The 12,562-nt window shown below is 34.7% G+C and overlaps 1 protein-coding gene across 1 annotated transcript; it reads right to left on the bottom strand.

The window, feature by feature from the left end:
- Positions 1–363: 363 nt before the first annotated feature.
- LOC134374761 (olfactory receptor 4A5-like) lies at positions 364–3,542 on the bottom strand. The gene is made up of 2 exons (XM_063092706.1): positions 2,644–3,542; positions 364–394 (listed from the first exon to the last, which is right to left on the bottom strand). The coding sequence occupies exons 1-2, from the start codon at positions 3,540–3,542 to the stop codon at positions 364–366; spliced, it is 930 nt and encodes a 309-aa protein (XP_062948776.1).
- Positions 3,543–12,562: the final 9,020 nt, after the last annotated feature.

The raw sequence follows: 12,562 nt of genomic DNA, 5'->3' as shown, positions 1-12,562 counted from the left end.
TTACAATTATGAGTATGCGAATTATCCTGATTTGATCATCACACAATGTATATGTGTATTGATATTCAATTCTGTATGCCACAAATATGTTTAATCAATTATTTTTCAATAAAAATTAAACAAGTTTAGCACTTGGATTACTGCTGGGGAGAGACAGGGGAATGACATAATGTAGGTACACAGAGATAGTTTCAGTGACATTGATAATATTCTAGTAAAAAGCCCAAAAATTTATGAATAAATTGCACATATTATTGGATACTCATGACAAATTACAAAACAAAGTTTTTAAATAATAAAATTACTAAAATATTTTCTCAGTTAGAAAAGTAAATTCATACAAAGCATAGGTGATATTCCATATTAAATTGAAAGCAACTCTATCTTCTTCCTGCTCTGTGATGCTACAAGATGGCTGAACTGAGAAAAACTTAATTTTCTACATAAAATAGAAAAACTAAATTTTGTTTATACCATAGCAAATCATTTTTAAGTCTGTAAGAAAAGTATTTAAGTTGAACACGACTTTTAGGGAAACCCACACTTATGCAAAATTCCACATTTCTTTACTCATATTTTCAGCACCATGAAGACAAAATAAGAAGCTTTACCTATTCTTTGATGAAATGGTGAAAATGCACATGACAAGTAGTGAAGAAAATCAAAGATATGCTTACAAATTGGATTAGTATGGTGTTCAAAACCAAAGTAAACAATCTTTTCCATAATCAAGAACTAAAACCTGTTTGTATAATCAACCACAGCCCATCTAACAAAATTGTTCACTGATAGTGTCTTTAACTAAACAAATTATCATCTGCCATCCAAATATCCCGAACTGAAATGCATAGACATTAACTGGAGAAATGGAAGAAATCATAAGACAAAATGGACAATGCAGCTATAGAAAGCTGCTCTGCTGATGGAGTAATAAACATTACAATTTAAAAACCACTCTTTTGACTGTAGAAAAGTATTCTAAGTATAAGACAGATTGCTTTTCCCTGAATTTGTAATTTCTCAAACACAGTTTGTTTTTTCAAACGCAGCTTGTTTTATTTTTGTTTTTAAATTTTCAAATGCAGCTTGTTTTTTCTCTGTTGAGAAGAATAAACCACTTTCTTCTAAGTCCCATTTAAATATAAACTGAGAAAAATAAAGTTACAAGTTGAGCTTAGTTTTACTTTATATTTATAATAGGACAAATACTTGTGCCTGTTACTCATCCTCAGAATTTCTCTATTAGATTGATTCTAATCTCAAATGATGACTTAATCTACTTTTATGTTATTATTATTAACATATTCATTATTAGAAATCATGATTTTTCATTATGCCTTTTACCAAACCTATCCCTACCCAAACTTCTCACTTCTCTCTCTCTCTCTCTCTCTCTCTCTCTCTCTCTCTCTCTCTCTCTCTCTCTCTCTCTCTCTCTCTCTCTCTCTCTCTCTCTCTCTCTATTCTTTAGTACCCAGTTATAAGTGAGAACATGTGGTGTTTCTCTTTTCTTGTCTGGCTTATTTCACTTAATATAATTTTCTCCAGACTCATCCATGTTGCTGGAAATGGCAGATTTTCATTCTTTTTTATGGCTGGGTAGTATTCCACTGGGTAGTATTCCACTGGGTATATGTACCACATTTTCTGTATCCAGTCATCTGTTGAAGGGCACTTATGTTGGATCCATATTTTGGCTATTATAAATAGAGCTGTGATAAACATGGGAGTGCAGGTACCACTTTGACATGATGACTTTTGTTCCTTTGGATATATACCGAGTAGTGGGATTGTTGGATCATAAGGTAGTTCTATCTGTAGTTGTCCGAGGAACCTCCATACTATTTTTCATAGTGGCTATACTAATTTACAGTCTCACCAACAGCATAGAAGAATGTCCCTCTCCCCACATCCTCACCAGCATTTGTTATTCCTGGTGTTTTTAATAATGGCCAATTTAACTGGGATGAGATGATATCTCAATGTGGTTTTCATTTGCATTTCTCTGATGACAAATGATGCTGAGTATTTTTTAATGTACCTGTTGGCCACATGTATTTCTTCCTTTGAAAAATGTCTAATTTTTTTTGCCTATTTTTAATTGGATTATTTGGTTTTATACCATATAGTTGTTTGAGTTCTTGTATATTCTAGATATTAAACCATTGTCAGATGTATAGCTTGCACATAGTTTCTCCCATTCCATAGGTTGTCTTTCTGCTCTGTTGATTGTTTCCTGTAAGTGCAGAAGATATTTAGTTATATATAATTCCATTTGTTTATTTTTTCTTTTGTCGCTTGTGCTTTTGGGATCTTATTCATAAAATCTTTGCCCAGTCCTACTTCCTGGAGTGTTACCCGTATGTTTTTCCTTAGTAATTTTATTGTTTCAGGTCTAATATTCAGATCTTTAATACATTTTCACTTGATTTGAGTAAATTGTGAGAGGTACAGATCCAGCATAATTTTTCTGCATATGGATGTTGGTTTTGTATAAATACAGAGAAGCTCCCCTAGAGAATCCATTGAATTGACTAAATTATTTATTATTAGAATTACCACCTCTTTGTTGCTTTAGAACTGGTAACAAACATGTTCAGTGTGGGAAACATTCTTATTCTGTTTATAGCCAAATTTCTACACCAGAGTTTTTTTATGGCATTATTCATCTCTGAATTTCTCAGGGTGTATATTAAAGGATTCAACATGGGAGTGATTACCGTGTAAACAACAGCCATGGATTTGTCAATGGGAAAGGTGGAGACAGGTCTGACATACATGAAAATACAAGGAACAAAAAAGAGGACAACCACTGTGAGGTGAGAGCTGCAGGTGGACAGGGCTTTGCGCCTCCCTTCCTGGCTGTAAGTTTGAAGGGAGCTTAGGATGACACCATAGGAGATTATTAGAAGGACAAAGATGACCAGACAGATTGCTCCACCATTGGCCACCACAGTGAGGCCAATAACGGAGGTGTCAGTGCATGCAAGTTCCAATAATGGATACATGTCACAGCCAAAGTTGTCAATGACATTGGGGCCACAGAAAGGGAGATTGTACACAAAGACAAGTTGAACTGTGGAGTGAACTAACCCTCCAACCCAGGACACCACCAACAGCAGGATGCACACCTGTTGACTCATGATGGTCAAGTAGTGCAGTGGCTTACAGATGGCCACATAGCGATCATAGGCCATCACCAGCAGAAGGAAAACCTCAGCACCCCCAAATAAGTGTTCTATGAAGAGCTGGCCCATGCAAGCTGGGAAGGAAATAGTCTTTTTATCACTGAGTAAATCTATAATCAATTTGGGTGAAATGGCAGTGGAATAAACAGCATCCATGAGTGACAGACAGGCAAGGAAGAAGTACATTGGGGAGCCCAGGGAGGGACTGGCAATAACAGTCACCACAATGAGCAGGTTTCCCAGGATCGTCACAATGTATATGAGTAAAAACATGACAAATAATGCTTTTTGCACCTCAGGATCCTGAGAGAGGCCCAGGAGGACAAATTCTGTGACATTATTATGCTGTCCCATTTATTCTTCTATAAGGCATATATTAGAGATGAGAGCTCAGGAGAACAGGACCTGTAATGAAATTGACAACAGAGCTATGAATACATCCATTATATCATGAAGTACATCTTCATTGTTATATATTCCACAGTGCTTCACACACAATAAACATTTATTAAATATCTATCAAGCTCCTCTTCCAAAGAGCCCAATATACCTTCCTTGACAATTCTATTTCTCCTCAGAAAATTCTTGTTGGGCCTGCAGGTAAGTGTTAGAGAATATTCTAAAGGGAAGAGTAGTCAAAGGCCACATATTGCATAACTCCCGATTTAAACTATGTGACTTCTTGACACGGAAGTGAGCAATGACAAATAGGGAAAGGGTTTCTGCTTTCACAAAAACTTACTCTCTGGGATTAGAGATAAACTCTCAATAAATAAATTGGCATAAAGTCAGTCCTTTCAGGTTTTAGCATTTGTGCCGAGTAACTGTCATGATCTCTGTAGACTCAGAAATAACAGCTCTTCTGAAATTTCTCATTCAATATGATGAAACCCCACTATTAGACATTCAATTCTTTATGTCTCAAAGGATGTTCCAACTTCATGAATCTCTCATTAAATTTGAAACAACATAAATTTGAACTGTGTCAAATAACTTCAGAATTATTTAGCACATTTTTCCCTGCAACAATTACTGGGTCTGATTCTCTGTCAGCTTTTTAAGGGACTATAATTCTCTCCATTTTATCCTTGCCTATCCCTAAAACACAATACTTAACACACAAACATACACTATCCTGATTTTCAGCAAATAATTTTGAACTGAACTGAATTAACTCATCACTACCACCAGCCACTGCATTATTATTTAGTATTTTTTTCAAAACTCTTAAGATGACTTAGGTAGTAAAAGGAGATAAAATAGACACTGAAAAGAGAAGAAGACAGTGTGACATGCTTTATTGGTGATGCTATTTCAGCAATGACAATAATCCAAAATAGAACTTCAGTTCTTAGTTTCCAAAAAGCGACATACTCACGTAGAAATTCCAAGCTCAATGTAAAAAGGAATGGGTTTGAGGCATTTTCTAAATATAATTACAAGTCTGTCTCAGTTCGATCATTGGAAAACAAAGGGACTGATGTGGACAATCTCAGAATCCTTTCCTGTTGAACTATCTATGTTACTATTAGTGCAAAACTACCTTATTCTATTCTGCTGACATTTTTTTTTCATTTTCACACTTTTAAAATTAAATAATTTCCAAGATTATCACTGTTACTTGAAAAATGCTAGCCAGTGGTAAGTGAAATTTGATCATTACAAAGAGCAATAATGACTAAATTTTCACGTTTGATGTGAAGCGACTTAATTCAAGATATCTATTGGGAAAGAGCACAGCACAGTGATGAATGATGTGAGCCACAGTGCCACTGTTCCTGTCCCAGCTTCATCACTTGCTGTGTGACCTTGGACAGCTTAATAAACCTATATGTGCCTCAATTTCATCATTTTTAGAATGGAGTTACCGATATTGCTTACGTCTTAAGGTTGTTTTTTTATTACAACAAGGTAAAGTGCCTAAAACACTGCCAGACACCTGACAAAAGGCTGAATATCTGAATGCTAATGAAGCTATTATCAGTGTTCTGTAATACTTCACTGTGAACACTGGAGCAGAACAATTCATCTGAATCTTTGTCAACCTCATGAGAATCATAGACATAGTCCAGGATAAAAATAAACAGTGTACCTATAATTCACTGACCCCTTTCTGTGCTTAGTATAAAATTATATGTCTTGGGGATTATCCATTTTATTATATATGAGTAGTAATATTACTTATGATGAAATTTATTTTGATGAGAAGCAAGCAGAATAATAGGAAAGAAGTTCAGTCCATATCAGAGAGGAAGCTAAATAGTAGGAAATGAGAGAAAGAAAAATCAAATCAGGAAACAGAGAATGTATAGTTAATAAATGAATATACACAAGTGAGAAGAATATTAATGCAATAATTCAGTGAAGCTAGTATTCTTTATAAAATCTTCTCCAAAAAGATTTCTTTTAGTTAGAAGGTACTGTAAGCCCAACTTCCTGAAGGTCCATGAAGTGCACCCTCGGGATGCTTCTCAGAGAGCAGTAACAAATAAATACAGAGAACATCTTAATAATAGAAAATTTTTTTTTAATTTTTTTAAAATGCTTTCTTAAAGTCTGTAGATCTGATGGTTAAAGATAAACTCGAACAACAGAGAAGAATGAGACAAGTACAGATAAAAACCCAATTTTCTGATTAGACTCTACTGAGGAAAATTGCAAAATTACTAAACCTCAAATGTAGACAAGATGATTACATTCACTTAGATTTGGCAGCAGGAGAGCACATTTGCAGAGAGTTCGAGTTTTCATAGCCACGTAGCTGTGATGATCCAGCTACATGGCCCTTTCAGATTACTGCTTGCAGCTTGTTCAAGAGATCTGTCATACTGAAGCTATAGACTGGAAAAGACATACCTATTGAAGAGTATAAGAGGATAAGGAATAGTCAAATCTAATTCTCTTTTCTCTTTTCCACACCTTACATTCTGCAGGGTTTACTGCCCTTACTATCTTTAATCATCAATGATACATTTTACCAGGTTAAAGTGTATCCTCTAATGGGAATTTTAGTTTTTTACTGGGAAAAAAATAAAGTATGTCAACTATCCTCCATAGTTTACATCTTCAAAGATGTGATACCATTAAAAACATACTATCACTACGTTTTCAACTTAAACCACTAAGTTAACACTTTTCTAGAATAAGTATTTACTAAGAACACGACATTTTAAAGGATAAAATTCTATAATAACAAAAGTACCCTCTACTGTACTTTACAATTATAGTTTTTAAAATCTCTCTGCATGATAGTAGACAAGGTACATCCCAAAGAATGGGTTTCTTTATGTGTATATACTAGAATGTTTGTTGGGATAATTTTAAGATACATACACCAAAGCTCATATCAAGCTTCTAGAACAAAATAAGCATTTGTTCCTTTCCACTGTAACAAGCTTGGTATAATACGCAATTTCAAATTCTCTAATTCAAATACATCTAAAAGTAGTTACACATCTTTATCAACATATCATGTAAAATATAATATGCCATAAACTAAGATTATAAATCCATTGGTTTATTGGTTATACATGTAACATACCACATGTTCCTCCTGTTATTTGGCAAAATGGGAAATAAACAACTATCGGGTTCTATACTAAAACTAAATATACTTTCTATATTCTGATTACTTTCTTTGTTGTGCTAGCTTACTTTTCCCAATTCAGATTCCTCCAATAAAATCAAATGATATTTAAGACAGTTATATTTCACTATAATTAAGGAACTTTCAATGTGTTTTTTTTTCTTGTCAGTTCTTTCAATAACTCACATCTTGTGACTTGTCCTTGGTCCAGATAATCAGTGCTTCTTTCACCAAGAATAACTGTAGTTCTCAGGCATCTATGGGTGATCATAGAACATGTGATAATATGTGACCGATCAGTGGCTCTAGAAGTAGTTCCAAGTGGCGGCAGTGTCCATATTTCCACATAGGCTTCCCATCATCTCAATCTTTCAAGTATCCAAAGTGGAAGCCTAAAACATATATATAAAAAAATTAAATATAATATAAGGTAATTGAATATTCTCACGGGCTGAGAAAATTTCTTCGTAGAAAAACAAAGATGCTATATTTGTATGACTGTGTAAAAAGTGACCTAAACAGTGAAAATTGACCTGGCAAGGCCCATTATTTAGCAGCACAAGTTAACGAACAGAAAACAAAACAACACTAAAATTACTAATGTGAATTTTTCTCGTCTCAAATATGGTGAAGCAATCAAAAAGTACTTTACTTTGAGAATTTTTTAAAACATTCCTGTGCCTAGCTATGAAGCTCTGCATCTAACAAGTCAAATGCAAGATATTAACTTCATGGAAAAGTCAATGATGGAGCTCTCTCACAGGTAGATGCAAAACTCTTCAGTCTTTCAGTCATTCAAATAGCATAACCCTAAGACCATGTTTCATCATTAAAAGAATATCCCTATATCTCCCCAATGTAAACTCAGGAAATTGAGAGCTTCCACAAGTTTCTACAGGCAATGATAGGTATAACAAGAAAACATCACACCCAGAGGACTAGATACCATTTAAAGACAGACTCCAGCTTGGGCAGAAATTTGAGTTTTCAGAAACCTCTTGGGTCATTCTATCTGTGTGATAACTCTTCAATTTTAGTGTAGACAGAGTCTGTGACTTTTTACATCATCACTCTTTTATGTGAAAGAGATTGTAAGATCATTATAGATTAGTTTATTAGTATATTTGGAACAAATTCAAATGAACTAATTTCTCCCAAACAGTTTTCTGCCCTAGAACAATCCCTCGAGAAAAATGACTTGGGTCTTGCCAGGAAAGAGTAGCTAAATGCCAAGGACTGTGAAAAGCCTATGCTGTGAAAAGAAGCATTTCTAAAGTAAATTAATACATTATGAGTTTTACATTATATAATATTTATGTAAGGCAAATAATATTTAGAATGCTGTTTAATTTCCATGTGTTTGTATAGTTTCCAGAGTTTCATTTGTTATTAATTTCTAGTTTTAATCCATTGTGGTCTGAGAAAATACATGGGATAATTCCAATTTTTTTGAATTTATTGAGACTTGATTTGTGACCTAATATGTGATCTATCCTGGAGAATGATCCATGTGCTGATGAGAAGAATGAATATTCTGAGGTTGTTGGATGGAAGGCAAATAATATTTAAACTAGAATGAAAGGGGAAGCAACCACACCCCTTGCAAATGAGGGTATTATTCTGGCTGTTAGAGAGTCTCTGCCCAATATGCAGAAATCCTTGGACCTGAGAGATCATTGATGTTCTAATTTTTGAAAAGATTGGTAATTAGGTTGAAGTGGAGACTTTTAATCAAGGCCTGAATCTGGGTCATATGTAACTATAATGATTGTTAGTCCATTAATTCAACCACATAATTTTAGTCCAATATCAATTCAGTAACAGTTCCTACAAGGAAGAAATTCTTGTTTTCTACCAAGGGAACAGTGTCTAAGGGCTTCTCCTGTTAGTTCCTTAACTTGACTTGCCATCAGCTCCATTAAGCATCTTTATCTCGTCAGCACGTGTTTAGTTAAATACTGAATCTTCTGTCATATGTGCCTTAAATGAAGAGTCACATAAATACTTATCTGAACCAGCTAAAGGGTTTTATTGTGTAATGAGATCCACTAAAATTGGCAGCTACCCAGCCAACCCAGCAGTTTTCAATTTATTTAATAAGCAGATTAAGTCCAACAAACTGTAAAATATGTGTTACTTCTAGGATTTAAACAGTAGGTCTAAGCACTGTGCGTCTCATCCATAAGCAGTAAAAATGCATAAACGTCTTTAATTCAGAACTACTTGATGTGATCAAAGCTACTGTCGATTAAATTATGACTCCAAGATGCAGAACTAATATATGCATAAGGCATAATTCCCTGTCCCTTCCAGCTGAGTTCAAAGAACTACTAATGCTTTCAGCTTACATGAATGAGGCAAACGCATTTGCTAGATCAGATGATGCCTACACAACAGCCAAGAATCCAAATTTATTGCTTTCATTAGAAAAATGCATTGAAAATGTTAACTAATGAAGATGTTGCCTCAAAGTATACCACAGCCTACAGGAATTCTCTATAATCCATACATATTGCCAAACTAGAAAGCTAGAGACATAATATATATTTATCTTCTATAAAAGCAAAAATGGCTTATTTTGCATCAAATCTCCAAATGAGAATTTTAAAAGACCTAGAAAAATCTAAAATTCATGTGCTTGAAAGCATTAAAAAACTGACAAGGAATGACAAGCCGCAGACTTTTGGAGCTAATATTTTGAAAAAAATGCCTGAGAGCTAAATCCTGCATTTGGGGTCTCTTTTCTCTAAAGGTATGGAATAATTGTTAAAGCCACAAATGAAAGACTGAAAAGCTGTGTGCAAGTTTCTATAGATGCTTTACCTTGAGGGACAACAAATGACATTGAAGGTTTACCACAAAAAAGAGTCCCTCGTAAACAACCAGGCTTTTATTTGAGATCACAAAGTGTTACACTTCTCGCTCTGTAACAGAGACACAATAGATTACTCAAAGCAACATGAATGCAATGAGAAGCCCAAAGGGACTGCACCTCAGCAAGTCCTCTGTTAGAAGGAGAAACAGTGCACAGCCCCAATTCAAAGTTAGCTTCTGTTTTTATTGTAAAGACAAGGAGGTTTCACAAGAAAAATCAATTGATTCAATCATTTCAAAAGAACACAAAAACATGGACAATGTGACAAAAGTTATCAATATCTAAGTATAGCTTAAACAATAGAAACTAGTAACATCATTTAAATTAAGAACATGACATTCCAAAGTACAATTCATGAAAAGCTAAGTTGATCAAACTGTGATCCTTATCTAATCTATAATATAATCTCTCCCTAAATGATTGAAGCAAGTATTACATTCTTATGATTAAATCTAAGTATAATTGTCTCTAAAGTTCTCACCCAACAGCTTGCCCTTAGCAAACATATTTCACATTTTTCCCCACAGCAATTCTTTCAACATCTTTTAGCACCCATCAGTATGTTAAATAATCAAAGTACATAATTCCATCCCTAAACAGTGATTAGAATTGATAGGCTTTTGCCCCCTAGCTGTAGGCCTTTGCCTCCTAACTAAAGACATTTGTCCCATACATGCATTACCTACATACAAACCCTATACTAAAAATCAACTGAGAATCAACATATAATTGATTAGAGTTAATTAGATGGGATTCTGCCTGCTAGATGTAGGCTGTTGCCTCCTAGCTAAGGACTTTTGTCCCATACATGCGTTACCTAAAAACCCTATATAATAACCAAATAAGAATAAAGATTTCTAACCCTCTGTAACAAAGGGCTTTCCTCTTGGAGTAGGGGTGAATACACAATAAAGTAGAGTTCAAAGAAATTCAAGTCCAGCTTGAAGCATCTAATTTCTTGATGGATTTAAGGTCATCTGGAATTTTTACCTCTTCAGTCAAAATGGCTAGCTAGAAACAAAGGAAATCCTCTCTTGAAGAAGAAAGCAACATTAAAAGTCTTGAATTGTTTCTACAAGTTTTCATGTACAAAAGAACCTGGATGGGCCCATTCACTGCAGACCTGTCTAGTAACCCAGACAACTGCTCAGACCATCAGGATGGGCCTTTCCACAGCAGACCTGCCTTGCAGCCCTGACCATCTCCCAAAAGCACCTTGCAGGGCTACTTCACTACAGACCTGCCTAATGGCCTTGCCAACAGTCTGACAAGGGATTGAATGGGCTCCTCACTGCAGCCCTGCCTATTGACCCCACCTATCACCATGAAGTGACTTAGACAAGCCCCCTCACTGCAGGCCTGCTGAGTGGCTCTGTGTACCACCCGAGAAGGTATATGTTCAAAACAAAAACAAAAAGGACAACAAAAAAAAACCTATAAACAAAAGTTTACTATAGCTTTATTCACTATTGCTGAAAGATGAAACAACCCAAATGCCCATCAACTTATAAATAGATGAACAAAATTTGGTATATCCATACAATATGATGTTATTCAGTGTTTTTCCTATAACACTGATGTGTTTTAACATTATGCTAAGGTGGAAAAGAAAACAGACATAAAGAACACATATTTTATGATTGTATTCATAGGAAATATGCAGAATATGTAAACCTATACAGAAAGAAAATAGATTAGTGGTTGCCACAGCCTAGTGGGAGGGGGGAATGCAGAGTGACTGCTAATGGCTACTATGTTTCATTTTGGTATGAAGAAATGTTCTAGAATTAGATAATAGCGAGAGTTGCAGAACTTTGCAAACATTACTAAAAACTACTGGATTATACAGCTTAAAATGAGTTTGGGAGAATGGCCACTGTTTGAATTTTTTGAAATACTTTGAAAAGGATTCTTATTAATTATTCTTTAGAGATCTGCAGTGAAGGCATCCGGTCCTGGACCTTTCTTTGTTGGGAGACTGCTGATCACGGTTTCAGTCTCCTTGCTCATTATTGGTCTGTTTAGGTTTCCTATTTCATCTTGGTTCAGTCTTGGTAGTTTGCACATTTCCATAAATTTATCCATTTTCTCCAGGATTTCAAAGTGGTTCACAATAATGTCTAATAGTTCTTTGTATTTCTGTGATATCAGTTGTAATGTCTCCTTTTTCATTTCTGACTTTTGTTCTTTGGGTCTTCTCTCGCTCTCTCTCTATCTCTCTCTCTCTCTCTCTTTGTTAGACTAGCTAATGATGTGCTATTTTATTTACCTTTTCAAAAAAAGCCTTTTGGTATCATTGATCTTCTGTCTCATTTTTCTGGTCTCCACTTCATTGAGTTCTGCTCTGATCTTAAGTAATCCTTTCCATCTATTAGTTTAAGTTTGGATTATTCTTGGTTAACGAATTCTTTGAGATGTAACTTCAGGTTGTTTATTTGGAGTCTTTCTATTCCTCTAATGTAAGCATTTATTGCAATAAACTTCCCTCTCAGAGCTGTTTTTGCATTATCCCATAGGTGTTGGTATGATGTATCTTTATTTTCATTAGTTTCCTTTTTTTTTAAATTTCCTGTTTTATTTTTTTTTTGACCCGTAAATTGTTCAGCAGTATGTAGTTTAATTTCCATTTATTTGTATAGTTTCCAAAGTGCCTCTTATTATTGATTTCTAATTTTAATCCATTGTGGTCTGAAAAGATACTTGAAATGATTTTAAACTGATAAAATTGCTGAAACATGATTTGTGACCTAATATATAATCTATCCTCGATAATGCCCCTTGTGCTAATAAGAAGAATGTATATTTTGTAGTTGTTGAATGAAATGTTCTGTGGATATCCGAGAAGTCCAATTGGTCTAAAGTGCAGTAGTTTAAGTCCTGCGTTTCTCTGTTGATTTGTTGTCTAGATGATCG

Source organism: Cynocephalus volans, chromosome 4 (assembly GCF_027409185.1).
Source record: "Cynocephalus volans isolate mCynVol1 chromosome 4, mCynVol1.pri, whole genome shotgun sequence".
Classification (NCBI taxonomy): Eukaryota; Metazoa; Chordata; class Mammalia; order Dermoptera; family Cynocephalidae; genus Cynocephalus; species Cynocephalus volans.
The sequence above is the reverse complement of the archived record's forward strand: the minus strand, read 5'-3'. Positions and strand labels throughout refer to the sequence as shown.

Excerpts from the sequence above, each read along its gene's own strand:
- LOC134374761 (XM_063092706.1), bottom strand. The coding sequence starts at position 3,542 with ATGGGACAGCATAATAATGTCACAGAATTTGTCCTCCTGGGCCTCTCT. Across the intron at positions 395-2,643 it reads AATGCCATAAAAAAACTCTG|CAGGAAGAAGATAGAGTTGC; the intron begins GTGTAGAAATTT and ends AGCATCACAGAG.